This window comes from Pelmatolapia mariae, linkage group LG4, assembly GCF_036321145.2.
Source record: "Pelmatolapia mariae isolate MD_Pm_ZW linkage group LG4, Pm_UMD_F_2, whole genome shotgun sequence".
In the NCBI taxonomy this organism is placed as follows: Eukaryota; Metazoa; Chordata; class Actinopteri; order Cichliformes; family Cichlidae; genus Pelmatolapia; species Pelmatolapia mariae.
This window is the reverse complement of record NC_086230.1, coordinates 36,023,939-36,051,054: the sequence shown is the minus strand read 5'-3', so window position 1 is coordinate 36,051,054 and position 27,116 is coordinate 36,023,939. Positions and strand designations below refer to the sequence as shown.

At 45.9% G+C, this 27,116-nt stretch overlaps 1 protein-coding gene across 2 annotated transcripts; it reads left to right on the top strand.

The window, feature by feature from the left end:
* Positions 1–280: 280 nt before the first annotated feature.
* LOC134626626 (serine/threonine-protein kinase WNK4-like) lies at positions 281–26,102 on the top strand. Of its 2 annotated transcripts, none has more exons than XM_063472603.1 (24): positions 281–455; positions 2,011–2,429; positions 6,518–6,690; positions 8,651–8,871; positions 8,959–9,116; positions 9,195–9,283; positions 9,390–9,609; positions 9,689–9,901; positions 10,075–10,258; positions 10,346–10,527; positions 11,388–11,461; positions 11,614–11,749; positions 13,653–13,769; positions 13,871–14,026; positions 14,136–14,190; positions 15,920–16,030; positions 16,822–17,372; positions 19,537–19,585; positions 19,665–19,762; positions 19,897–19,942; positions 20,573–21,041; positions 21,466–21,656; positions 21,763–21,857; positions 25,624–26,102. In XM_063472603.1, the coding sequence occupies exons 2-24, from the start codon at positions 2,058–2,060 to the stop codon at positions 25,624–25,626; spliced, it is 3,963 nt and encodes a 1,320-aa protein (XP_063328673.1). In that variant the 5' UTR covers positions 281–455; positions 2,011–2,057; the 3' UTR covers positions 25,627–26,102. The 2 variants fall into 2 exon arrangements, with proteins under 2 accessions (XP_063328673.1, XP_063328672.1); XM_063472602.1 differs by having other exon boundaries at positions 282–455; positions 10,072–10,258.
* The last annotated feature ends 1,014 nt before the right edge of the window (positions 26,103–27,116 follow it).

Genomic DNA, 27,116 nt, shown 5'->3' with positions numbered 1-27,116 from the left:
CTTTTCACTGAGCAGAGTGAGTGTGTTCATCACGACTTCACCGAGCGACTGACGGCACTAAAATCATCATTCACGTGCACGCGGACTGATTAAATACCGATCAAACGTGTGTTATTCAATAATACTGAGCCGTGGCTCCGAGTACTGCAGGTACTCCGTGTTGGTAGTACCTGCAGTACTTGTGTTAGTGCCCGGGGGGTGGTTCGCTTCCTGTTTCTATCAGGCAGGTGACAGGTGTCCGGTGGGCGGGGCTTCATGCAGTTCGTGCCGCCTGTGCTGTGCTGATAGAGCTCGTGCTCGCACGCTCTTTCTGCGGCGCGTGCAGCCTGCGCAGAAATGACGTATGTGCTGCGAGAAGCTGAAGCTGTTTCCAGAGTCCGGCTCTGAAACACCTGCTGATCTGTTTCTGCTTCTGTGCTTCAGACTGATGAAGTGACCGCTGCTGCACACACACCGTGAGTACCACACACACACACACACTGTATTATAGTTTATGAACTAAACAACTTCCTGTGTGCTTCAAACATTTTGAAACAGGTGCTTTAAAAAGTAGAATATCAAAACAAAATACGAATAAACTTTATTCACTTTATTCATGAATGTTTCGCACAGAAAACACAATCAGTAATATTTTTTATATACATACATATATATATATATATGTATGTATATATATAAAACTTCAGTGAAATATATCTATATATGTATATATATATATATATATATATATATATATATATTTCACTGAAGTTTCATTAAAGAATCACACCAAAGTAAAACACAGTGAGTAGTTTGTGTGGCCTCATGTTTTATGTACATGATGATAACGTCGGGGCGAGCGCGTGCTGAAGGACCTCCTCTCAGATCTGGACCCGGTCTGAGCTCCTGTCTGAGGTACAGACATCATGTCCCGGATGTTCTGCAAGCTTTAGGTCAGACGAGCTTCATCCTCCACACGTCTTCCACCAGAGGAACGCAGGACCCGCTACACTGGTGTCTCTCTGTGGATACACCTCCCCCGACCATCACTGATCTGCCATCAAGTCGCTGAACGAAGTTACAGGCAGCGTAATGTTCTCCTCAGCTTCTCCTGACCCTTCACGTCTGTCACATGTGCTCAGGGTGAAGCTGCTCACACATCTGTGAGAAGCACAGGGCAGCTCTGGCACTCTGTGGCACGTGCCCGTCGGGCTCCACGGTGCTGGGCAGGGAGCACAGGGCTCACATCGGGCCCTCGGGCCACCCTCATGGAGTCTGTGACGGTGGTCAGAGTGTCCTGCTGGAGGTCATGTTGTGGCTCCGGCAGAGCTCATCTTTACACAGAGGAGCAGATACTGGTCCTGCTGGAGGGTTAAGTGGAAGTGATGGACGACCTGTGTAGGCTGCAGGTATGGCCTCGCGCTGACCCCAGCCACATGCACACCTGGTGAAAAGCAGTCAGATGAGGAGGGGAAGTGTCAGCCACCTCCACCTGTTTCCTGTATCAGGGGGTGTGTCATTGCTGCCCCTGCACCTGCTGTTCTTTTCATTAACGCCCTCTGATACTGATCGGATCAACAAGCTTAAATGAGTCGATGCAGCACCGACTCATCAGGTCGTATGTTGAATGTTTCAAAATGTTTTTATAAACTCTTCAGTTCATTTAGATTTTTTAGATTTTCAGTTAAACACCAACAGGTGGGGGTGATTTATTCATTATAATTCACCTGTTTAAAATGCACCAAGGCTTAACATTTGTGTAATTAGGGGCGTGGCCTCTGTGACTGACAGGTGGATGGTGACACAGGTGGCTGTAGTTGCTAGCTGTCTGCTAGCTTCACCTGTACTGGACCCCTGGACGGTGTTTGTTCTGTTGGAGCCTTTTAATGACATCATCAGACCAATAACATGGCTGCTGTGCTAATTAGCAGCTACCCGTGTTGTGTGACGCTCAGGTTATGCAGTTATTGTATGTTGGTGTGTCGTCATGGTGATGTTTAACATCTTGTGTCTCCATCGACCCTCCCACAGCTCCTCCTACTCAGACCTCACCACCAGTCAGCTGACACAGGTGGAGGATGCTGCCTTGGACCCCTGACAGCGACAGCAAAAAAAGACCTGAAGAAGAAAAACAACACGAGAATGAAGAGGAGTCGGACATGACCACATCGAAGGACGACCCCGCCAGCCAATCAGATGCTGCGGTTAAGCCTCAGGACGGCAGCTCGGACTCTGGGGAGGAGGCGGCCGCGGTGCTGTCAAACAGGGAGGTGTTACCATGGCAACAGAAGGAGGAAGAGCGCGACGAAGCAGAGACACAGGCGGTAGCTTCATCGCCCGACGGACGATTCCTCAAGTTCAACATCGAGATCGGACAAGGATCCTTTAAGGCGGTCTACAAAGGACTCGACACCGAGACCACGGTGGAGGTGGCCTGGTGTGAGCTGCAGGTAACACACACACACATGCACACACACGTACACACACACACACAGACACACACACACACACGCACACACACACACATGCACATACACACATGCACACACACGTACACACACACAGACACACACACACGCACACACAGTAATAGTGGTAAAAGTAAAGATTTGTTTTTATTTATTTACTAAACAAAAATAATCGTTTGTATTTACTCTGTAACATGTTTCTTATCTCAGTTTGTGTGTTTGAGCTCTGATCTCGGTTTTATGCTTTTATTGGCTGATGTCTCCGACCGTGAGCTCAGAATGAGGACCTTTAGGTTTGGTAAATGTTTAACACACCTGAGTTTGTGTCTGCGAGGACGCGTCTCCGTCCTCAGGGCTGAGCGAGCTGCACGTTCTCACACTCTTCATCTTCATCATCATCATCATCGACATGAGGTCACACACCGTCACTAATGAGCACACCTTCTGACAGTGACCCGTCTGTAAAAGTGACAGGAACATGATTGGCCACAACTCCCAAGATGCATTTCTGCAATAACTCCCCCAAAAAGCGCGGCACCGCTGAGAGCATCAGTCTGAGGCCATCGTCAGTGAGAGCGAGGTCCGGGGTCGGGGTCGCGGGCTGCCCCTCCTGCGGCGTTCAGTCTGAGCAGGTGTCGGTGTGTTTGTGTGACGGGACAGCAGCTCGCCGCGGCTGGGTGAAGACGTCTCCCTGTTTGTGGACAAACGGCTGTTCTTTCGCTGGTCGTCACAGGTGAACATTTGTGTCCACAAACAGACCGGCGACTGTAAACGTGCGAGCAACACGAGGCGAAGCTTTGCTCGGCGTTTGGTGCGAAACGACGTTAGACGAGCCGGTTCTGTTTAACTGAAAGGAAGCCGGCGGCCGGAGACACCCATAGATACTGCCGAAGGGCGCGGCACGCCTAAGAGATAAACGGAGGTGAGCTTCGATGGGTTTGCCTCTTAGGTCCCAACTTTACCTTCACCGTTATCAGCAGCCGTAAACGCCACATACTCCCAAAGACTGCAGCGCCACCACTTTACTCATCTGTGAGCTCATTACGTCAGAATAATCCAGTTAAAGTGTTAATAAACTTGTAGCAGGTGGATGAAGCCAGAACTGTTTAAACTCACTCTGCCAGCACAGCTGCTGAGGAGTCCAGTGTTTCTCATCTTTCTTATTGTCTGCCTGTTTGCATCGTGTCAGTTCCTGATACCGTCTAACAGAGAATATTAGATGAAGTCTGTTTAATAAATAATAATAATCATTTGATTGTTTCTGATTTGACTCGTTTGGTGGCATGGTTCGGTCAGACCTCTGCCGTCTGACAGGTGAGTCACAGCCTGGAGCCTCCCTGGACTCTAAACAGGTACAGAGGATGGCTCTATCACTTCTTAATAATGGCTCCATCCTCTACGGGCTGATTTTCAAGATGCAGGACGAGGCGTTATAGAAACAGCTTTGTTCCTCTCACTCAACTTAATAAGAACTGTTGTATTAGACTCATTGTGTCTGATGACCAAACGTGTGTGTGTCAGGTTCACATAGGTGTGTTTTGTGAAGACAAACGCCATCATTTCTCTGTAAAGTAAATAAAGTAACTTTGAACCTAAATGAGACTTCCTGAGAGGTCACAGCTCAGCCAGGATTCTCCATGGAGGCTTGATACAGATACTTAAGTGTTTCACAGTAAAGGTCAAAGGTCGGTTCCAAGCGAGGCAGAGATGTCAGCAGCGTGTCGTTGTGAACGCGATCGAATCCTGACGTGAGTCTGTAGGAGCGCTCGCGTCAACATGGTGACCTGCTCCTACCTCACAGTGAATATCAGAGAATCTGTTCCTCTAAAAGTAAACCGTGTATTTCTGTATTTTCTATTAGTTATGTGTGCTTATTAACATGTTGTAGTAAAGGTGTTGTGGATGTGAAAGTGTGATGAGGGGGCAGAGGTGGCGTGCAGCACATCAGTCTCATGAAATCATCCTCATGCTTGTTAATGGGACAGTGTGTGAATGTAAAGTCTGCTGTGATTGGCTGTTACCCTCAGTGACCTCCGGTAGACTCACACAACAAGACAAATGTCAAAGCAGTTACAGCTCACACAGATGTTTCTACATCCAGGTGCCACGCCCCTCGCTGTCCTCAGGTACAGAGCGTCTGTATCGCTCAGGTGTGTCTGGGACTATGAGCACAGGTGTGTACACGGAGGCAGAGCTCGGGACATGATCGGCAGAACTCTGCTTTTTAATGGCAGGACTTCTCCCAGCAGTGTGGTGGGAATGGGCTCGTTGATGGTTTGGAGGAATTAGTGAAGTTACCTCAGAAAGATCAATATCAATGATACTGAGAGTAACTGTGATGTGACAACCAGGTGGAACTCCACGTCGTGCCACCGTGTGTCCTTTATTCTCAGGCTGTAGTTCACATCTGCTGTGTGAATGGACGAGTGTCAGTCCACTGTGTCTGTGCTGGAGCATGCCCCTCCTCAGTGTTGACTTTTACTCAGACTGTGAGTAAAAGAGCTGCTCACAGCCATGAAGGCTGAGCACACGTTTGCTGTACACATACAGGCAGGACAGCTGTGTGCAGCAATGTGTCTCAGAGCAGCACTGAGTCTCTCCTCAGTGAACATTAATGCAAACCTGTTGAGCTGAATATCATACAGGTGAGTGTCACACACCGCGGTTTCATCAGGAACAAAGCCTGCAGACCTCTGGTCCAAATCAGTGTAAGGTTGGTTTGTTTGTCTTTTTAGGTTTTTATGAGTGCGTCTGTGGTTTAAGGTTCAGCTCTGAGTCAGGACAGCATCAAGTTTAATATGAAGGGACCGTCCTGAGGAATTTATGTGTGAGGTTATAAAACACTTTATGACTGATTTAAAGCTCCTACTTCAGTCAGGCTCAACAAAAACCATTGTCTTCCTCGTCCTTCATCCTCTCGTCTCATCTTTAATAGAGTGAAAAACACACTGGGCCCGGTCCTCTCAAGGACACATAGACCAGCACGTGTGTGATAAAGGGTTAACAGTGACTCAGCACTTTGTTGTACCGTACACAGTATCTGATTGGACGGACAGCTGCTGGCTGTTGATAACACACACACACACACACACACGCACGCGCACACACACACAGGGCAAAGAGGTCAAAGATCAACTCTGTGCTGAACTTCCTGCTTTGTGTTTATGGTCATTATTAAAGGCACTCTCACCTGGCCTTCATGCTCACCTGTGATTGGTCAGCTTCTGAGATCACACACAAATAAAACAACATTCTTTTATTGGTCCTTTATTTTCATGCTTTTATTGTGAAAATCGTGGTGAGTAGATACGTTGTAGATTGACTTTACTGCACACCTGTGACGCAGAGCCAGGGTTACGCGTGTAACCTCCAGCTCAGTGACTAAACAAGAAGGTTTAAAATCAGCATTTACATGTTCTTTATGTTTTTAGTTCATTAAATATTTCATTTATTTTATTTTTAAATGTTTAATTAAATCTTATGACTTTTATTGTTCCTGTATCATTCATTTTGTTTTATATTTTTAACTGTATTTTTTATTATTTTAATTACTTTATTTATTTATTGTGAGTTTATTCCTTGTAAATGTATTCTTGTCCCATTTATTTATTTTGTTGTAATATTGTATTTTTAGTTTACTGCTTTTCAGGATCTGAATCTGAATGTAATTTATTTGACTTTCATGTTTTTCGATTTTCATATTTTTTAAAAATATTTAATTTGATTTGAATTGTATGTCTCGGTGCGATTTGATGTTTAATGGTTAGACTGATGCCACAGCAGTGCTCTTGTGTGTGTGAACCAGAAAAACTAAAAATACACCAAAGTCATCAGAAACAAACCCAGAAACGCATCGTACAGACGGCGTGTGTGTGTTTGGTGCTGGTTTCCCATCATGCTCTGCAGCGATGTGAGAAGTGTATGTTGTCCTGTCAGCAGATCTGTTAGTGTACGAGGGCTCAGCGTCCTTCACAGCGAGGCTGTGTCAGAGCCGCCTCATCGGCGATCTGATCTCTGAATTCACGGATGAGCGAATGATTGGAAATGTTCATGTGTTCATGTCGTAACAGACTCACCGTCTGAACAAGGCCGAGCGTCAGCGCTTCAACGAGGAGGTGGAGATGCTGAAAGCTCTGCAGCATCCCAACATCGTCCGATTCTACGACTCTTGGAAGTCGACGCTGAAGGGACACAAATGCACCATCCTGGTGACGGAGCTCATGACGTCCGGGACCCTCAAGATGTGAGTCCAGAACCAGAACATTTGGTTCTTCTTTAGCTCCTCAACACTCTGTATTTGGGAACTTGATGCAGTCTTTTCTCACCGTAGTACATCAACAACTAATTTTTCAGATATCAGTGACTCAGTTAGCTGGTTAAATAATACATGCTGATAAATTCTGGATCGTGTTGCAGATTTAGATTCAGATTAGTCCCAGTTACCAGTTCTTCCCCTGGATCAGTGATCATATCCACCATCAAAGAAGAGGGTGCAGAAAAGCTGGAGGTAGATGGAAAAGCCTTCCTGTCTCCATATGAAGGAGTTATTAGTCACACTCATCAAACATCTTATTTTACTAGTTTGAGTAACGATAACAAAGATTAATCCAATGTTGTTATTTGACACCATCAGCAAACATCCTAACCCTCCTCAGTCTGCTGTAACTCCAGTGTCTGCTAATAACTGGGAAAAATGTTTCTTCACCTGCAACAACAATATCAGGTCACACCCAGTCCGTGCCTCTTCAACCACCCCAAGTCTTTTACCCAGTTCTGTTGTCCGAGGTCAAAGCTCTTCTCCAACAGATCTTTTGGATATAGCCCCACACATGCACACCTCCCCCTGGCCTCTCTCTGCTGTCAGTCAGTCCCTTACATCTGGCTGTGTTCCAGATTACAGCCAGCGTCTTTCCTCTACTAAAAAAACCTCCTCCACTCTTTTAAACAATTCTAGGCCAATTTCCAAACTTCCATTTGTTTCCAAAAAAGTTGTTTCTTGTCAGCTCGTTGAGATTGTTGGGTCGGCATCTCTGGTACTGGTCTCAAATGGGTTTCTTTATACTTTTCAGATACCTCAGAATTCATATTAACCAGTGTCCTCATCTGCACCAGTGGAGTCTCCCAGGGCTCAGTCCATGGACCAGTTCTGTTGTCTTTGTATATGTTACCTCTGGGTCAACTAATCAGTGGTTTTAATGGAATCTCCTACCACTGCTATGCAGATGACACACAGTAATATCTCCACAGCCTCTCCTGCTTCAACGTTTCTCTGCCATTATTAGTTGCATGTAGTCTAACTTCCTCCATCTCAATTCTGGTAAAACCGAGGTTCTAGTGCTCGGCCCAGACAGTTTCTCTAAGGACGTTTATCAGTACACCGGCCCCTCACCAATAACATCAAATCATCTGCTTTGTATCACTTTTGATCACCGCCTGAATTTTGAAGCTCTCAAAGGTTAGCCAGTATTGTTTCCTTTTGAGAAATATTGTGAAAATCAAACCTTTACTGTCAGTCAGTCATCTTGAACTTTTAGTATGCACTTTAATTTTCTCCCATGATTACTGCGTCTTTCACGTGCGTCTCTCGGTTCTCCGTAGCTCATCTCCAAATAGTTCAGAAAGCAGAAAACCAGCCATCAGTCACATATCACACCAATCCCTGCATCTCTTCACTGACTTCCAGTAAAATTCAGAATCCACTTTAAGATTCTGTTATTGACATATAACACATGGACAGGCCCCTGCTTATTTAGCTGAGCTTCTAACACCTGATCAGCCCGCCTCTCTGATCGTCCAATCAGGGCCTTCTGACTGTCCCTCCCTCTGATTTTAAAACCAGAGATGATCGCAGTTTGTAGGCTGTAGCACCTAAGCTGTGGGACAGCCTTCCTCAGACTATCAGGTTGGCTGACTCTGTTATTGGTTTTAGTGAATGCTGAAAACTCATTTTTATAGGTTAGCGTTTCCTTAATTCATTCCCCTTCATTTGTTGACGCAGTTTGAAACCACGCGTACGTTGAATGAATGTCTGTAAGTTTTAACATTTGCACTTATCATCAGTGTCCAGCTTTTATTTGAACTCCGGAGCACTTTGTAACCCCGTGTTTTGAAAAGTGCTATTTAGATAAAGTTATTATTCTAATTATTTATTGATCCTAATTTGACTTCTTGGATCTCGTCTGTCTTTCTTTAAACTTGTGCAGGTACCTGCGCAGGTTCCGTCAAATGAAACTGAAGCTGCTGCAGCGTTGGAGCCTCCAGATCCTAAAGGGGCTTCACTTCCTGCACTCACGCTGCCCCCCGATCATTCACCGAGACCTCAAGTGTGACAACATCTTCATCACCGGGCCCACGGCGTCCGTCAAGATCGGAGACCTGGGCCTCGCCACGCTCAAGAAGGCCTCGTTCGCTAAGAGTGTGATTGGTAAGAGACAGTCTGTAACCCTCAGTAACCTCAGAAAGCCAGTGGGCCCAAAAAGCTGTTTCATGGTTTTTCTGGTGGTGCATTCAGGAACTCCAGAGTTCATGGCTCCAGAGATGTATGAGGAGAAGTACGACGAGGCTGTGGACATTTACGCCTTCGGCATGTGCATCCTGGAGATGGCGACCTCCGAGTATCCATACTCTGAGTGTAAGAACGCTGCCCAGATCTACCGCAAGGTCACCAGTGTAAGGCCCCGCCCTCGCTTAGTGCATTTTACTTCATGTCCTCATGCCCAGATTTTTGACTTCCTGTTTGTCTCTCAGGGAATCAAACCAGAGAGTTTTTCCAAAGTGACCATCCCAGAGCTGAGGGAGATCATTGAGGGCTGCATCCGCACCAAGAGCAGCGAGAGGTAACGCCACGAGTCTGTGGGCATTTCACTGCCTGTGGTAACAGCAGGAAAACTCAGTTTGGGATTCTGTGGTTGGTCAGTTTTTGTTTGTCTTTCTGGTCTTCAGGTTCACAGTTCAGGACCTGCTGGATCACCGGTTCTTCCAGGAGAAGCTGGGCGTCCACGTGGAACTGGCAGAAGAAGACGATGGTTCGAAGACGTCGCTGAAACTCTGGCTGCGGATGGACGACGACAAGAAGCTTCGTGGCAAATATAAAGACCACAACGCCATAGAGTTTGTGTTCGAGCTGTACAAGGACGTCCCCGAGGAGGTGGCTCAGGAGATGGTACCCGCACCGCCGCACAGGTGGCATCACACCATGACACCAGTTGGCAGGTGGTCTTACCTGTGTCTCTGTGTCACAGGTGGTGCTGGGGTTCGTGTGCGAGGCAGACTATAAGGTGATTGCCAAGGCGATCAGATACCGGGTAACGGCCATAAAGCGCCAGCGGGAGAAACAGCGGCGCCTGGAGGAGGAAAAGCTCAAACACCAGAAAGAAGTGATTGAAGAGGAGGTTGACCCCCAGGCATCTGAAAGGTCCAATCAGAAGCCAGCCACAAACACAGCTGATGGGAAGGTGTGTTTAAAGTCACCACACACGGCGCCTCCTGCTGGCAGAGATTACACCTGCAGTCCGGATCTTTGAATACGGAACAGTTTGTTTATGTTTTCTAATTGCTTGTTTTTCAATAACACGTAATTTTAAGATTAAACAGATCTTCACCTTCCTCCATTTTAATTTCACAGCAGGATTCAACCGCCACGCCTGCCTTGACAAAAGCCCCTCCCATCACAAGTATGACATCGTCGGTGATGTCGCTGAGCAGCAGTCTGGTGGATTCTGGGATCAGCAGCGTGTCCAGCAGGATGGGAGGAGACGGCGACGAGGACGACGACAAGACTACCAGACATGCCTCGTGCTCGTCAGCTACCTGTGAGGCGTTTGTTCGTTTGTGACCATCGATCGTTCACGTTTCTCTGCACCTGCAGATTTTAACGCTTCTCCGCCCTCTCACTGCAGCCGACTGTGAGACAGACTTCTCCTTCAGTTCCTCGGGTGTTGAAGCTCCGCCTCCTCCAGTCAAAAACCCTGCACCTCCACCCGTGGTCCAGGAAACCCCTCGACCTGAGGCTCCTCCCCCTGTGACCCGGCTCCTATCCAAAGCCAAACCTCCGCCCCTCCCCGTGCTGCGTTTCCCAAAGGTGAGCAGAGGAGGAGGAGCTCCTGACGCCGCTGTGCTCCTCCCTCCTTCACAACTCTCAGATCTGAGCGAACACACATGCAACACACGCGTTCAGATTTAGTGTGGCCGCTGTTTCCTGATGATGTCATTAGAACGAAACCAGAGAACTTACGTCTTCTCCTCCTTGAAGCAGCCTAAACGGGGAGGGTCATAACTTTGATTTAAACAGTCACCAGGAATAAAAACTGCATGTATTAAACCACCAATCAGATTTAATAAAATCTCTTTAAAGGTTTGTTGTTGCTAAGGCGACCTACCAGCAGGGGTGCAGGGTACTGTTTACTGACCTTTGATAAAGTGGGTATATGTGGAGCTCCAGAACCCCACTGACAGCCAGCTGTCAGCACAGAGCGATGGGATGGACGCGACTCCACAGCCGCCTTTTTAAATATAATTACAGTAAGAATATAACTGGTAACCCTGACAGAGGGTTCAGACTGCAGGGTAACTCCTGTTTTTGTTTGTTTGTTTGAATTTTGTTGTTGGTTCAACTGATGAGGGCTGAACTCTGCACTTTTATTTTGAAGGCGAAGACACAGTAATGTAGGAGACTGGCCCTGAACAGTGCTCCTGTCTGACTCTGCTGTGTTCAGTCATCACACTTTAAGCTTCCAGGTGGAAACAAACCAGTTAATGTGATCTGATTAGAAATGTGAAAGAAACATGAGATTATTTTAGACATGTCCGTGTGACGCTCGTCATGGGTTAGTTTTACACGAGCTTCTCTGTCGCCCTCTAGAGGACACAACAGAGGTCGACACACGATTAAGCTGGCTGAGAAGCTTCTGTTCAGTGTGGATCTGTGTTTGTGTCCCACAGAGCATCGCTGTGTCCCACAGTGCCGAGCAAACATCACAGGGATCAGTCTGCGGCTTCTCCTCACCTGTGGACAGGTAATGCACACGCTTACATACGAGGACCTGCAGTAACATTAAACGCTCCTAAAGAACATTTAATGTACTTTTATGTTGCTCTGAAAAACAAAATGTCCTAAATCTAGGGTTGGTCCTCACAGAGGTGGTAAAAACGCACATTTGTTTTGCAGCTACGCCTCTGACGTGACCTCAGGTTTGAGTGACGGCACTGACGGCCAATCAGAGAAGAGCAGTCAGGACATCGCTAAAAGAGCGGCTGTGAAACAGTTCAGGAGGAGAGCGCGAGCTCGTCTGAGAATCACAGGGGTGAGTCGCTGTGCGAACATTTAACCTCTAAAGAACAACATGAGGGGTGTAAACACTGTGTGTGTGTCTGTGTGTGTGTGTGTCTGTGTGTGCGTTTGTGTGTCTGTGTGTGTCTGTGTGTGTGTGTGTGTGTGTGTGTATGTGTATGTGTGTGTGTCTGTGTGTGTGTGTATGTGTGTGTGTCTGTGTGTGTGTCTGTGTGTGTGTATGTGTGTCTGTGTGTGTGTGTCTCTGTGTGTGTGTGTCTGTGTGTGTGTGTGTGTCTCTGTGTGTGTGTGTGCGTGTGTGTGTGTGTGTGTGTGTGTGTCTGTGTGTGTGTGTCTGTGTGTGTGTGTGTCTGTGTGTGTCTGTGTGTGCGTTTGTGTGTCTGTGTGTGTCTGTGTGTGTGTGTGTGTCTGTGTGTGTGTGTGTCTGTGTGTGCGTTTGTGTGTCTGTGTGTGTGTCTGTGTGTGCGTTTGTGTGTCTGTGTGTGTCTGTGTGTGTGTGTGTGTGTGTGTCTGTGTGTGTGTCTGTGTGTGTGTATGTGTGTCTGTGTGTGTGTGTCTCTGTGTGTGTGTGTCTGTGTGTGTGTGTGTGTCTCTGTGTGTGTGTGTGCGTGTGTGTGTGTGTGTGTGTGTGTGTGTCTGTGTGTGCGTTTGTGTGTCTGTGTGTGTCTGTGTGTGCGTTTGTGTGTCTGTGTGTGTCTGTGTGTGTGTGTGTGTGTGTGTCTGTGTGTGTGTCTGTGTGTGTGTATGTGTGTCTGTGTGTGTGTGTCTCTGTGTGTGTGTGTCTGTGTGTGTGTGTGTGTCTCTGTGTGTGTGTGTGCGTGTGTGTGTGTGTGTGTGTGTGTGTGTGTGTGTCTGTGTGTGTGTGTCTGTGTGTGTGTGTGTCTGTGTGTGTCTGTGTGTGCGTTTGTGTGTCTGTGTGTGTCTGTGTGTATGTCTGTGTGTGTGTGTCTGTGTGTGTGTGTCTCTGTGTGTGTCTGTGTGTGTCTGTGTGTGCGTTTGTGTGTCTGTGTGTGTCTGTGTGTATGTCTGTGTCTGTGTGTGTGTCTGTGTGTCTGTGTGTGTGTGTGTCTGTGTGTGTGTCTCTGTGTGTGTGTGTCTGTGTGTGTGTGTGTGTGTGTATGTGTATGTGTGTGTGTCTGTGTGTGTGTGTATGTGTGTGTGTCTGTGTGTGTGTCTGTGTGTGTGTATGTGTGTCTGTGTGTGTGTGTCTCTGTGTGTGTGTGTCTGTGTGTGTGTGTGTGTCTCTGTGTGTGTGTGTGCGTGTGTGTGTGTGTGTGTGTGTGTGTGTCTGTGTGTGTGTGTCTGTGTGTGTGTGTGTCTGTGTGTGTCTGTGTGTGCGTTTGTGTGTCTGTGTGTGTCTGTGTGTGTGTGTGTGTCTGTGTGTGTGTGTGTCTGTGTGTGCGTTTGTGTGTCTGTGTGTGTCTGTGTGTGCGTTTGTGTGTCTGTGTGTGTCTGTGTGTGTGTGTGTGTGTGTGTGTGTGTGTGTCTGTGTGTGTGTATGTGTGTCTGTGTGTGTGTGTCTCTGTGTGTGTGTGTCTGTGTGTGTGTGTGTGTCTCTGTGTGTGTGTGTGCGTGTGTGTGTGTGTGTGTGTGTGTGTGTGTGTGTGTGTGTCTGTGTGTGTGTGTCTGTGTGTGTGTGTGTCTGTGTGTGTCTGTGTGTGCGTTTGTGTGTCTGTGTGTGTCTGTGTGTATGTCTGTGTGTGTGTGTCTGTGTGTGTGTGTCTCTGTGTGTGTCTGTGTGTGTCTGTGTGTGCGTTTGTGTGTCTGTGTGTGTCTGTGTGTATGTCTGTGTCTGTGTGTGTGTCTGTGTGTCTGTGTGTGTGTGTGTCTGTGTGTGTGTCTCTGTGTGTGTGTGTCTGTGTGTGTGTGTGTCTGTGTGTGTGTGTGTGTGTGTGTGTCTGTGTGTGTGTGTGCAGGTGTCAGACATGGTGGACCGAGTGGTGGAGTGTCAGCTGCAGACTCACGACAGTAAGATGGTGACGTTTAAGTTCGACCTGGATGGAGACAATCCAGAAGACATCGCATCAGTGATGGTGAGGACAGTCAGCCAATCAGAGGACAGCGTTGGCGTCGGTTCAGATGATTACTGTCAGATACGATAAGTCAGCTGAACCCGTGCTTGCTGTCCTCTCAGCTCCACAGAGACTTCATCCTGCCGTCAGAGCGGGACGGATTCATAGTTCGCATGTATGAGATCATCAAGAGGGCGGAGTCAGTGATGCATCATCGTCCACAGGCAGACTCTGATAGGCTGTCCCGCCTGAACACCTCCACGCTGCCTGGAAGTGCGGTATGTGAAGTTCTGTTGATGAGGTTCACATCAAAGTTAAACATGATCCTCACAGTCTGCATGCTTAGTGTGTGATTAAACGTTTAAATACTTGAAACTGTTTTTACAGATGAACCTGTTGGGAGGCGGCCTCTCCAGAACTCTGTCCTCGTCCTCATTAACCGGTAAAAAGGGACAGATAGAAGTGTGGGAGGGGGGTGACGATGGGAAGAAGAAAGGGAGACGGATGATTTAGGGAAATATGAAGAATATGAAGTAAACGAGAGAAGCTGCTGTAATGCTGACTCTCATCACTTAACACTAGAATTACTGAGCCTTTTTTCCCTGGTGCAAGTCCCTACTACTAGATTTACTAACCTGTGCAAATTTGCGTAAATTCCCCCCGACCTTAACACCTCTTGGCACCCCGCTGAGATTTTCACAAGTCTTCAGCTCCATTGTTCTCCTGCTTTTGTTGTGCAAACACACCCTCCCCCAACCCCTAACCATGAGAGATTCAGGTCTTTCCTTCCCTGCAAGGCTACTTTCCTTCCTTACCTGCAGCGTACTATACACTATGGTAGTTTCTATGTGCAATATTTCTCATATGCAATATTAGTTCTTGTCAATCCTTGTCACTACATTGGATGCCTGGCCATAAACATATATACACAGAGTTGTACATATATTTATATATTTATATAGCCACACCTTATATAATATGCATAAAGTCTAGTTATACACACAGACACATCTATATCATATATATATATATCTATATCTATATATCTATATCTATATACACACACAGATAGATGTGTGTGTATATATATATATATACACACAGATAGATGTGTGTGTATATATATATATAGAGAGTCATGAGTATATGTTTTTTTCTATAGGCCTGTATAGCACACATCAGAAAACATTGTAGCACTGGTATAAAATTGTACACACATTCACATACCTTCATGTGGTTATAGTCTGTTATCGTGTTGGGTTTCCTCTTTCTGCCGTCACCGATCGTCACGTCTTGGTGCATGAAACTTAGAACACACACAGTCTTGGTTTTTTTAGGTGCATAAATTGTCAAGGAGACACTGCCACTTCTAAGCACTGAAGTGGAGAATACCTCTCGCTTTGCAATATCTTCTGCAAGTTGAGGAAGTTCACGCTGGACTTTATTCACCGTGCCCAGTAACGTTGTTTTGCGCTGCAGCAGTCTGTGCGACAGTGACAGTGAAGTAAAGAAACTGTCCGTTGTGACATTTCTCCCATCATCCAAAAACGGCTCCATCAGTTTCATGACCACGTTCTCTGCCAGCCTCTCTCCCTTCTGACGACTCCCAAGTAAGGAGATGCACTGCAGACATATTTGGTGTCCAAATCCGTGGCCATCCAGAACTTGATCCCAAATTTGTCTGGCTTGGTTGCCATATACTGTGTGAATGGACAACGAACCTTGGTAGGGAACAGCTGTTCCCTACCAAGCATTTCTTGCAGCTGGCAACAACGGTCATGCATTCAGTATAGCTGTGACTTCCGCAAGAAATGTGGTCAAAATCTCATGAGTAAGTTGAAGCATTTCTACCAGGCATTTCTGAAAGTTGTAACACAGAGGTTTGGCCTGCCTTGGATCTGAGCAACTCTGAGTGAGCAAATGCAAATGTGCCAGGCCTCAAGGATAATGGGTGGTTTGCACAACAAAAGCTGTAGGAGAAACAAGCTGACGACCTGTGAAAATCTCAGCAGGGGTGCTTAACACCTCGGGACTTGCACCAGAAAATAAAAAAGCCAGTAATTCTAGGGGGTGTTGGGTTTAGGGAAGTTACGCAAATTTGCGCAGGATAGTAAATCTAGTGTTAATGTTCACTGACCCCGCCCTAATTCACAAATCTGTTTCACGATCAGATATCGACAGTGTTGAAGCCCCTCCTTTAAAAGGAGCCGACTTCTCCATTGACCCTGAAGCCACGCCCCCTGTCAGATCACTGAGGTCACAGTCTTTTCACACGTCTTCAGGTAAGTGTGCACGTTATCAGATCATTCATTCACAAAAATGCTTCATTGTGTTCACTTTAAGGCATTTTTGTGTTTCCTTCCAGTTTTACAGCTGCAGTGATTAAAGGAGTCCCTCAGGGAAGTGTCCAGGGGCTTCTGAACACTCTGTTCATTTAGATGTTACCTGATTAAATCATCATGTTTTCTGTTTTTAATTAAGTTGAATGCTTCTTCTGGAAAATAGTCAAAAATTATGTTTTAGTTCATAGTTACTTAATCGCACATCTGCTCGATAATGTGCTTAAAAATAAAAATAATAAAGCTGTACAAGAAAAACATTGTTACCTGATCCCTGCACACATTTAGCTAAAATAGCAAATAGCACATTAGTAACTCACCACACTGACAGAGTGGCCCTCTGTTTGTGTTTCGTGGGGTTCCTCAGGGAAACGTTTTAGAGCCTCTGAACTTTCAAACAAGCCTTTAAAACATTTTGAAACGTGTCTGAGTCAGAGGGAAATCTGCTGTGTGTCTCTGAGACGTTTCCTGAGGGGGAGAACTCGAGCATTACCACAAGTTCAGACCTTAACTTACCAAAGAAACTTTCCAGGTTGCTTTGAAGGTGTCTGGAAATGTTTCTTCTTCTTTTGATGGTATTGGTTCAGTGTTGGTGCTACGCTAGGCTAAGTGCATCCACACACCACTTGACTAAAACCAGCATCACCAGCCTGCGTGGACTGGGTTGGACTGGGTTGGACTTGGTTGGACTGGGTTGCGGAGCTAATGCTCCTTCTGTTTCTCTCTCTTTCCAGCTTCCTCATATCAGCCCCTCAGTTACCCCCACCTGGACTCCTCTGCACCACAGCCCTCTCCTGCTCCCCATTATCACTTCCCAACTCACCCCTACTACACCTACACTGCTTCCCTCCCCACCCAGAGCCCCGCCCCCAGTCTGCACAGAGTCCAGAGTAACCCTTCGCTCCACACCCCCTCCTCCTCTTCCTCAGCTCCTCTTCCTCAGTGGGCTTCACCTGAGCAGTCTCTCTTCTCTCTGGCCAACGTGCTCTCTCTGGCTATGAGTGTAGCCCAGACCTTCATGCCCCCACCTAGAGCCCCAAACCAGGGCTTTCAACCCCGCCCCCCATTTACCACCCCCCAGGCCACACAGTCCCCTCCACTATCTCCATCCTTTGGACCCCAGTTCCACCATCCAAGCCACACACCATTTTCCCCTCCTTTCTTCCCTCCACCAGCCTATCCCCCACCCACACCACAGACGAGCTCTGCCTCAGGCAGCCAGCAGGTGGTGGCACCGCCCAGTCGGATCCCAGACTCACCTCAGATAGAGAAGGAGCAAGGACAGGTGAGTTTGTACTGAAACAAGACTTCACCTGAGTACCAGAGTACCTAAAGTCCAGACATTGTGTACTTAAGTAGAAGTACAGATTGAACTTCTTTACTCAAATAAAAGTAAAAACAGTACCGGCTCAGAAATGTGCTCAGAGTAGCTCCTTGGAGGACGTTTCTACCACCTGTTTTATGCAAAGCTAACTGAACCCTGTGTTATATTCAGTGTTGGGGAGTAACGGAATACATGTACCGCCGTTACGTATTTAGAATACAAAATATGAGTAACTGTATTCCGTTACAGTTACCGTTTAAAAAGGTGGTATTCAGAATACAGTTACTTTGTTGAAATAAATGGATTACACGGCGGTACTTTCCTGTTTCATATTGTCGCGGGTCAGGACTGTTTGGGTTTGTTTGACAGCATGTTCTGTTGTTCCAGGCGGCAGCGTTACGGTTGCCATGGTTACAGGGTGACGCTCTCTCTGTCTGCGTGTTTCCTGGGTGAGAGAGCGCTTTTTTGTTGTTGTTGTTGTGCTAAGCTAAAAGGCAGAATGCTACAGGCATGGCCCTAAAGCATGTAGCCTGATGGACAGTGTAGTCCGTGCTGCAGGGAGAATGGACTACCATACACGTTATGTGTCTGTGAGCGAGGGAGGGAGAAAAAGGAAAAGTCCGAGCTGTCACCGAGCAAAAACGGGAGCTGGAAGCATGTAAATATAATAATAACCACTGCAGCCAAGAAGAGTGCCTGACGAGCCCATTTGTAAGTAAGATATTAAGACTCGACTGTACACTGTGTTCGTGTTTTCCTCCGAAACAATAAGTTCCGTTGGAGCAGCCTTTCAACGCCTCTCTCTGTCTCTCGCTAGCAAAGTTGACCCAGACAACAAAGTAAAGCTATTTTTCAGCTACGAGCCCGACACTAACCCGACGTATTAGCCAGAGGTCCCTTTACTACGGTTTGGAGCTGCGGACCTTCAGTAACAGTAATAAATCACAGCAATAGTATATTCATGTAGTTGTAAACAGCATGATAATATATTAAGTAATCCAAAGTATTCAGAATATGTTACTCTCATTGAGTAACGTAACGGAATACGTTACAGAATACATTTTGGGGCATGTATTCTGTAATCTGTAATGGAATACATTTTAAAAGTAACCTTCCCAACACTGGTTATATTATATGTTAAAATAAAATAATATTAGTACGCGGGAATGAAAACTTTCAGTCTAATTATTATTATAGTAAACGTACTCAGCTTGAATCAGTTAAGTAGAGCACGAGCAGAGAAAGAGAAGGAAAATAAAAAAAATATCTTTATTTTCTGTTGCCTCGATTGTAGAGCCGGACGTTGTCTCTACACAGAAAAATGAGTCTGGAAGAGGTTAAAGAAACCTCAGGTTCAGCAGGTGGGGAAAGTAAAATCAGCTGTAGTGTCTCAGTGTGGGAAAAGAATCATTTCTACCGAGAGCTCCAGTAGATGTTCTTCAGCTGACCTGCTGCTCTCTGTGGATTCATAAACCTGAATTTATCCAGATGTTTCACAGCTATCAAGGCTGATTTCATCCTCTACACTGACAGTACACTGTTTGTGTTTACGACACTGCTAACTTCATGTTAGACGGCCACTGTGCAGCAGACTCACCTGTTCATCCTGCACTAACCTGCAGCCTTTAAATAACAGTCAGTCTGCCTCAGTTTGTTTAGCAGCAGCTTTATGAACAAACATCATGTGACACGTACAGATTTAACAACATGAGGACTTCCATGTGAGCTTTAAATGAGCATCCTTCCTTTGACTCTAAGCTCTCTGCTTCCTCTCCCGTCCTTCTTTCTTATCTTTCTCCATCTCTGAGTGAACGTAGCTCTCTGTCTTTTCTGTTCCTGTCAAATAAGCAGCTGGACTTTAGCTTCAGCACACTGTGAGACAAACTGCACACACACACAGTTTGTGTGTTTGCTGGTGTTTGTCGAGTTCATAGAAACGCGGCATTTCAAGTGACCTGCCTCAACAGGCAGGTAATCTGTGTTTACTGGTTTCTGAAGCAGTGTAGGAGATTAGTGAGGTCAGCAGTCCGTAGTATAAATGTTGACCTGCAGAAGAACCATCAGTGATACAGACGATGAATCTGCTGGAACACAAAAACCTGAAACATGCTTTCATTCCTTTCAGTCTCACACTCCAGTCCAGCAGAAGCTCAGCTCAGCTCCGCCCCTTCATGGTGAGTACCTATGAGGTCACAAAGTGCCATCAGACCACACTGAACCTGAAACCTGATGTTTTATGTAACTGGTTCTCAGGTTCAGTGACTGCCTCTGCTCCCAGCTCGACCAGTGCTCCCAGTCACAGAGGAGAGCTCCGTCACTCGTCCCCTCCTCAGTCGACTCTGAACAAAAAAGTAGGAGACTGTGTTTCTGTCAGTCAGACGGCTTCGTTTAAGATTGGATTTTATGCTGTTCAATGGTGTTTATGGTTTCATTTTCATGTGTGAACGACATCAGAGTAAAGTAACATGTTCTTCCTCCTGCCCAGCTGCCCCCGCCTGATTCTCCACCCAGACTGTCCCCCATACACGAAGGTATGAACCACCTCTGCTGTTCAGGAAACAGGCAAATATTTACATCTCATTCTGTCAACTGAGACATCTGCAGATAGAGACACTCACAGGTCGTTATCACTGAAATGATTCCACAATCGTAACAACAACATCACGCTCCATCTACATGGGTGTTAAAAATATTCAGTGAATAGAGAATTAAGATAAAGGATAATTGACTTTGAGCTGTATCCTTTCCACATTATTCCACTGCACATCTGTATTGTGAGCACAGCTGTGTGCTGCCCCCCCCCCCCCCCCCCCCCCCCCCCCCCGTGCTTTCAGAGAGGACAAAGTCCAGGGTTTCCGACAATGAACTGAGGGGCTGCACATGATTCGATCTGAAGTCCAAGAATAAAAATATGGAGACGAGCAGACGCTTCATCCCACCAAGAATAACCGCACAGATGAAATTACCTGTAAATGCTTCACTCAGGATGATGCTGATGGTCTTCATCACCTTCTGATCTTCTACTTACTGCAAACATAAATAAAAAATCCCAGATATGACCCATAAACACCAACATTTAATGGTCGTACTTGCAGGAAGTGTCTTGATCTGCCTTTATGACTAAAGCTGCTCACACTCTTCTTCTTCTCTCATTTCTGCAGCAGAGAAACCTTCTGCTTTCACCGTTGGTCGTTTCCAGGTCACGCCCTCTAAACACGGTCAGGCTGCCAGCCAGCGGGAGCAACGATCCATCAGTCAGGCCACGCCCACGGCTCACTCCCCGCCTCCTCCCAGGAAGAACCAATCAGAGAGTGACACAGAAAGCAGCACAGAAAGCAGCGGATCAGAGAGCAGCATCAGCACAGTGACCCTCGCCCCAGTTATTAACAAGAACGCCAACCTGGGAGGTCAGGAGGAGAGGAGGAGCAGAGAGGAGGAGGGCAACCAGAAAAGGAGGGAGGAGGAGGAGGAGAGGAAGAGGAAAGGAGGCCGCAGGCTGAACGTCAGTCTGTGGGAGGGGACAGCCAGCAGCTTCAGCCAATCACGGAGTCGCTCTGCGACCTACAGCTCTGACGAGTCTGACATAGAGAATGGAGAGATGTGGGAGGAGTTACAGGAACTACGAGAAAGGTGATTGGTAGATCTTTAATGAATGAATGAATTTGTTTTTCATTTGTGGTTCATGATTCTGCTGATCTGGATGTTTAGTCATCGAAACATGAACGAGTCGATTCTGGATTCTGCATCAATAATAGTTTATAAGTACTCATTATTTTTATTCACCAACATACAAACACACTGCAGTGTTTCTGGTTCTCCATGGTTACCATTTGTTCCATTATTATTATTATTCCATCACTACAAATGCAGTGACCATTACTCGGCCAGCAGGTGTCACCATCCTTCATACAGTGACTCATATTTCAACATTGAAACTTTCAGTGTTACATAAAGAAATGAGACAAATGGTGTCCAGTCTGTCTCCAACACACCTCTGCTTTATCGTTCTTTATGTCTCCTGAGTCCTTTTCTGACTCCTCCTTCTTTCTCCCAGACACCTGATGGAGGTGCAGAACCTGCAGGTCAGTCAGAAGCAAGAGATCGAGGAGCTGTACCGGAGGAAGGGGAAAGTCCCGCCCCCTGGAATCGTTCCTCCCGCCGCCATGTTGACCAGCCGGCAGCGGCGCCTCTCCATGTCTGGAAACAATCCCTCCTCTCGCAGGCTGGATATGCTGCCCCCTGCAGGTGGGAGGACTCCCTGCAGCCTGCAGAATAACAGACTAATGGAAGTCATTTAATACTGAATCATCTTTGTGTGTGTGTGTGTGTGTGTGTGTGTGTGTGTGTGTAGGTATCATGAGGAGAACCTCGATCAGCAGCAGCAGCAGTGGATCTCAGGAGAGAGCAGGCAAAGGCGTGACCTTTGCCCCCGAGCACAGCGGCATGGTGAGTGTTTGAGACAGTCAGGAAGAGTTCAGTGAATCTGGACTTTAGTTATTAGTCTTTAAAACTTCAGAGCCTTCAGGCTCAAGTCACATTTGGAGCTTCGTGTTTTATTTTCACTCTCATGAAGTCGGTTATGAGGAGCTGACTGCTGTCCTTACGTAACACTTTGCTGCAGGTCTCATTCACACACATTCATACAAACTCCTCTAACCTGACTGTCTCACTCTGACGGATTCATCGGGGCGACTCGGTTCAGTATCTTTCCACGTCCTGAGCCACAGATGCCACTGCAGCAAAACACTTCTTTACACACAGGAAGTTTTACTGCAGTGTTGTTAGCCTCGAGAGGTGAAATCCACAGACCAGCAAAGTCCACCTCAGCGTGTTGGTGGAGGCTTCAAAGGGTTCTAACGTAAATCTGATTTCTAAAGAACGTAAAAGAGATGTGTTCAGATTCTCTCCTTGTGCTTTGAACGCCACACTAACATGCAGAGGAACTGTGAGCACTGACTGCCTGGTTTAGAGGCGGAGCTTAGACTCTGACCAATAAAATGCTAACAGTTAAAAAGACGCGTTTTAACAGCTTTTCTTAAAAATAATAATCATCCATACCGACGCACCTGATGAGTGTTCATTAGCAGGCAGAAGAGAAAATACCACAGAAGAAGAGCAAACGCAGGGAACAGAGTGGATGCAGATCACATGGTGTCTGAAGGACCAATCAGAGTGAATGTGGTCATCTTTGTCCTCAGTAACGATGGTTCTGTTTATGTGGACGTCGTGTTTTCAGTGAGAAACGTTTCCATCTCTGAACCGAGGAGACAGCCTCCACCTGTCACCATCTCACAGTGCAGCCTTTCTTCAGCTCATAGCCATTGATCAGTGATCAACACGATTAATGATTAATGATGGTGGAACTGACCTCACAGCCTGTTGTTAGTCAGTGGTGCTACTTTCATTATTATGTAAACATGTCAGTCAGCTGATGATGACGAGGAAACATTTCTCACTGAGAACTTTACGGCCACACCTTGGACCTTGTGTTTTCTCTTGGCTTAGACACTAATGTCTGTGTTAAGGACGTACAAGTGAGTGACCATTCCTGTGTTACTTTAGTCTTAGCTTCCCTCTGTACACACCACCTTCTAATCTCATGTTCCATAAGCGGTTCATAAATCAGGATGTTCCTTTGAAGTTTTCTAATATGTTGGACCCTCATGTGATCAGTGGCTGCACTGATGCTGATGTTGCTACACAGTGTTTTAACAATCACTGCTTGGAGATTTTAAATTCAGTGGCACCTATGAAATCTGTCATTGCTGCCTCAGAAAGAGCTCATCCATGGATAAATGATGACGTCAGGAAGGTCAAAAGAATCTGTAGGAAAGTAGAACGCCTTTGGAAATCAACTAAACTCGAAGTTCACAGGCTCCACCTTAGGGAACTTTGGGTTTCCTTACATGAAACCATAAAAACAGCCAGATCAGGATATTTTTCTCAGTTAATCTCATCAAGCAAGAGAAATTCCAAGGTACTGTTTGACTCCATAAACTCTATTGTTTCCCCCATGGTCCAGTACCCGTGACCTCTATATCTGAGAGTGATGACTTTCTGAATTTCTTTGTGGATAAAGTTGATCATGTCCGTATGAGCATTGGTTCTTCAATACCATCTGTTTGTGTCTCTGGGCCACCTCCCCCTCATTTACTGTCAGTGTTTAACCCAATGAACATACATGACCTTTGACTCCTGCTGGATAAAATGAAAATTAAAACTTGTGCAAATGACATTCGACCTGCTGGGCTGTTTAAAAATGCTCTCTCTGTCATTGGCCCCTCTATTGTAGACATATGCAATGCCTCTCTTTTAACAGGTGTGGTCCCTTGGTTCTGTAAGCATGCTGTTGTTGAGTCGATATTAAAAAAGAGCAGTTTGGATCCAACTCAGCTTAAGAATTATAGGCCTATCTCTAAGCTTCCATTATTATCGAAAATTCTGGAAAAAGTAGTTGCAGATCAACTTACCACTTTTTTTAGAAAAACATGAAATTTATGACAAATTTCAGTCTGGTTTCCGTAAAAGTCACTCAACAGAAACCGCATTACTTAAGGTCTCTAGTGACATTATGATGTCAGCTGACTGCGGAGCATCCACAGTCATGGTTTTGCTGGACTTAACATCTGCCTTTGACACCGTTGACCATCCTGATTAACAGGCTCCGGGACATAGTCGGTGTGTCCGGTCTGGCTCTGGAGTGGTTTCGGTCGTACCTCTCCAACAGATCTTTTAGTGTTTTTGCGAATCAGTTTATGTCACATTCTAAGGATCTGACATGTGGGGTACCGCAGGGTTCAGTTCTGGGTCCTATTCTTTTTCTTTTGTACATGTTACCTCTAGGACTTATAATTAGGCAGTTCCCTGAGGTGTCTTATCACTTCTATGCTGATGATATTCAGCTCTATTGCTCTTTTAAGCCGATGGAAGTCTGTAAACTGTCCTCTTTAATTAAATGTTTAGCTTGCATTGAACAGTGGCTTGGTGACAACTACTTACAGTTGAACTCTGAGAAGTCAGAAACATTAATTATTGCCCCTGACAACCAGATATCTCTAATCAAACAGCATCTTGGTTCTCTTGGCTCATCTGTTCACCAACACTCTCGCCAGTTAATTAGGAATTGCCTTTTTCAGCTAAGAAACATCTCCAAACTGCGAACTGTCTAAATCTGTGTTAGAAATGGTTATTCATGCTTTTATTTCATCTCGCTTAGATTATTGTAACAGTCTTTTTCTTTGTTTGAGTAAAAGGAATCTTGAGCGTCTCCAGTTAGTCCAGAATGCTGCTGCAAGGCTTTTAACTAAGACACGAAAAAGAGAGCACATTACACCAGTGTTACGCTCAATACACCAGTGTTACGCTCATTACACCAGTGTTACGCTCATTACACCAGTGTTACGCTCAATACACCAGTGTTACGCTCATTACACCAGTGTTACGCTCATTACACCAGTGTTACGCTCAATACACCAGTGTTACGCTCATTACACCAGTGTTACGCTCATTACACCAGTGTTACGCTCATTACACCAGTGTTACGCTCAATACACCAGTGTTACGCTCATTACACCAGTGTTACGCTCATTACACCAGTGTTACGCTCATTACACCAGTGTTACGCTCATTACACCAGTGTTACGCTCATTACACCAGTGTTACGCTCATTACACCAGTGTTACGCTCATTACACCAGTGTTACGCTCATTACACTGGCTTCCAGTACATTTTAGAATTCATTTTAAAATCTTGGTACTGACTTTTAAAGCTTTGAATTGTGATGCCCCTGCCTACATTTCTGATCTTTTAGAACCCCACGCTCCCTCTCGCAGCCTGAGATCATCTAATCAAAGGCTGTTGGTAGTCCCACGAACACGTTTTAAGACCAGAGGAGATAGATCTGTTTGAGCGGTGGCCCCCAGGTTGTGGAACGCTCTCCCTCCATCTTTACGTTGCCTTGATTGTATTTATTCTTTGAAAGAGCAGCTTAAGACTCATTTATTTAGATTGGCTTTTAATTAGATTTGTGCTGTATGTTTGATTATTAATGTATTTTATGTATTTCTGTTTTATATTACTGTGAAGCACTTTGTGGTTTTTATCCTGTGAAAAGTGCTATATAAATAAATTGATTTGATTTGATTTACGTTCAGACCGATTTGATGTGGGCGCTGACCATCACATTTAATGACCTTTGACCTTTGTCTTCCAGTGAGTGAGGAGCTGCTGAAGATGATCACGTTGATGATGAAGAGTAATCCGCACTTCAATGTCTCGTAGTTTGAAGTGAACGTCTCAGCACTTTGAGGTCAAAGGTCATCAGACAACAGGCTGCAGCTGTTCGGCTTCAAAGAGAAACTGAGGGTCAAGTGATGAGCTGCACCCACAAACATGAGATTATAACCTTTTAAACTTTATGAGTTTTGTTGTGATGAGTGTGGAAACTTTTCTGACCTTCACTGCTGCTCGTGTGGTCGCAGGACACGAGCCCGAGGACGGTCTGTGTGCCTTATTTATCATCATGTAGAGATGAATCAGTGTGAGAGGCCTTCTCCCAGATTAAACACGTGGACACGTGAAGAGATGAAATTATGAATTTTAACAGTCTTGTTTTTTTGCTCCAGTTTAGAAAGTTTGTAAAGTCCACATATTCCTCCTCATATTTGTCTTAAATAAAGTTCCCTGACTGACGATGTGCTGATGTTTTTCTTTTCAAACTGAAAGGTCAGAGTGACGTCGTTACAGTGAAGTAATCAGCTGATTTCCAGCTGTTTGGGTCAGCAGGATTTCTTTCCTGCATCAGAGATGCTGAGATGAGAAAGTCGCTCTGCCTGCTGATCCAGGTTAGAGTCAGCTGACTCAGGTTTCAGCTGCAGTGACACCTGGTGGTGGTGGGAGGTCATGACCTCTGTGTCCTGACATGACTCTTACATCAACCTGAGCTGTGCTTGCAGAGGTGCTATGAACCAAAGACACACAGAGGTTTTTACTAATGAAGCAGACACAGACCTGCAAATCATTTACAGCTGTTCCAAAATAATAAATAATACAATAATAATAAGGAGCCAGCTGAGGTGTTTCAGGCATCTGACAAGGATGCCTCCTGGGCACCTCCTGGGTGAGGTGTTCGGGGCATGTCCCACCGGCAGGAGTCTCCGGGGCAGACCCAGGACACGCTGGAGAGATATATCTCTTGGCTGGCCTGGGAACGCCTTGGTGTTCCCCTTGATAAGCTGGAGGAGGTGGCTGGGGAGAGGGAGGTCGCAAATTTTGAAGCCATCCTGATAGCCTTCTCCCACCAACGTCAGGACTCTGACTACCCCCTGCTCTGGCTTATCACAATAGGTCATGACACGGTCAAACATCACACATTAATCCTAATTACTAAATCTTACACAGCAGGTGGCACAAACTTATAACTACATAGGTTACATGCTTAAAACACTTCAGTGTAGGTTCAAAGTGTGTGTGTGTGTGTGTGTGATTATATCGTATGTGTTCAGGATCTCTGTTACAATGTTACTGTTTTGGTTGTGCTGCATGAAAGACGTTGAGTGTGTATTAGGGAAGGTTAGTTAGCTGGAGCAGGAGAGTGAGTTGTTCAGGCGAACTCTCAACAGCATTAACTGCCCTGTTACTGTAAAACCTTAATAAACCATGGTGAAGCAAAATGTCTTGTGCTTAACACTCTACATGAAAATTTAA

What these genes read in the sequence shown, in the direction of transcription:
- LOC134626626 (XM_063472602.1), top strand. Translation starts at nt 2,058, where the DNA reads ATGCTGCCTTGGACCCCTGACAGCGACAGCAAAAAAAGACCTGAAGAA. An exon ending in AGGAGGTGGCTCAGGAGATG is followed by an intron (nt 9,610 to 9,688) that starts GTACCCGCACCG and finishes TCTGTGTCACAG; the next exon opens with GTGGTGCTGGGGTTCGTGTG. An exon ending in CTCGTGCTCGTCAGCTACCT is followed by an intron (nt 10,259 to 10,345) that starts GTGAGGCGTTTG and finishes CTCTCACTGCAG; the next exon opens with CCGACTGTGAGACAGACTTC.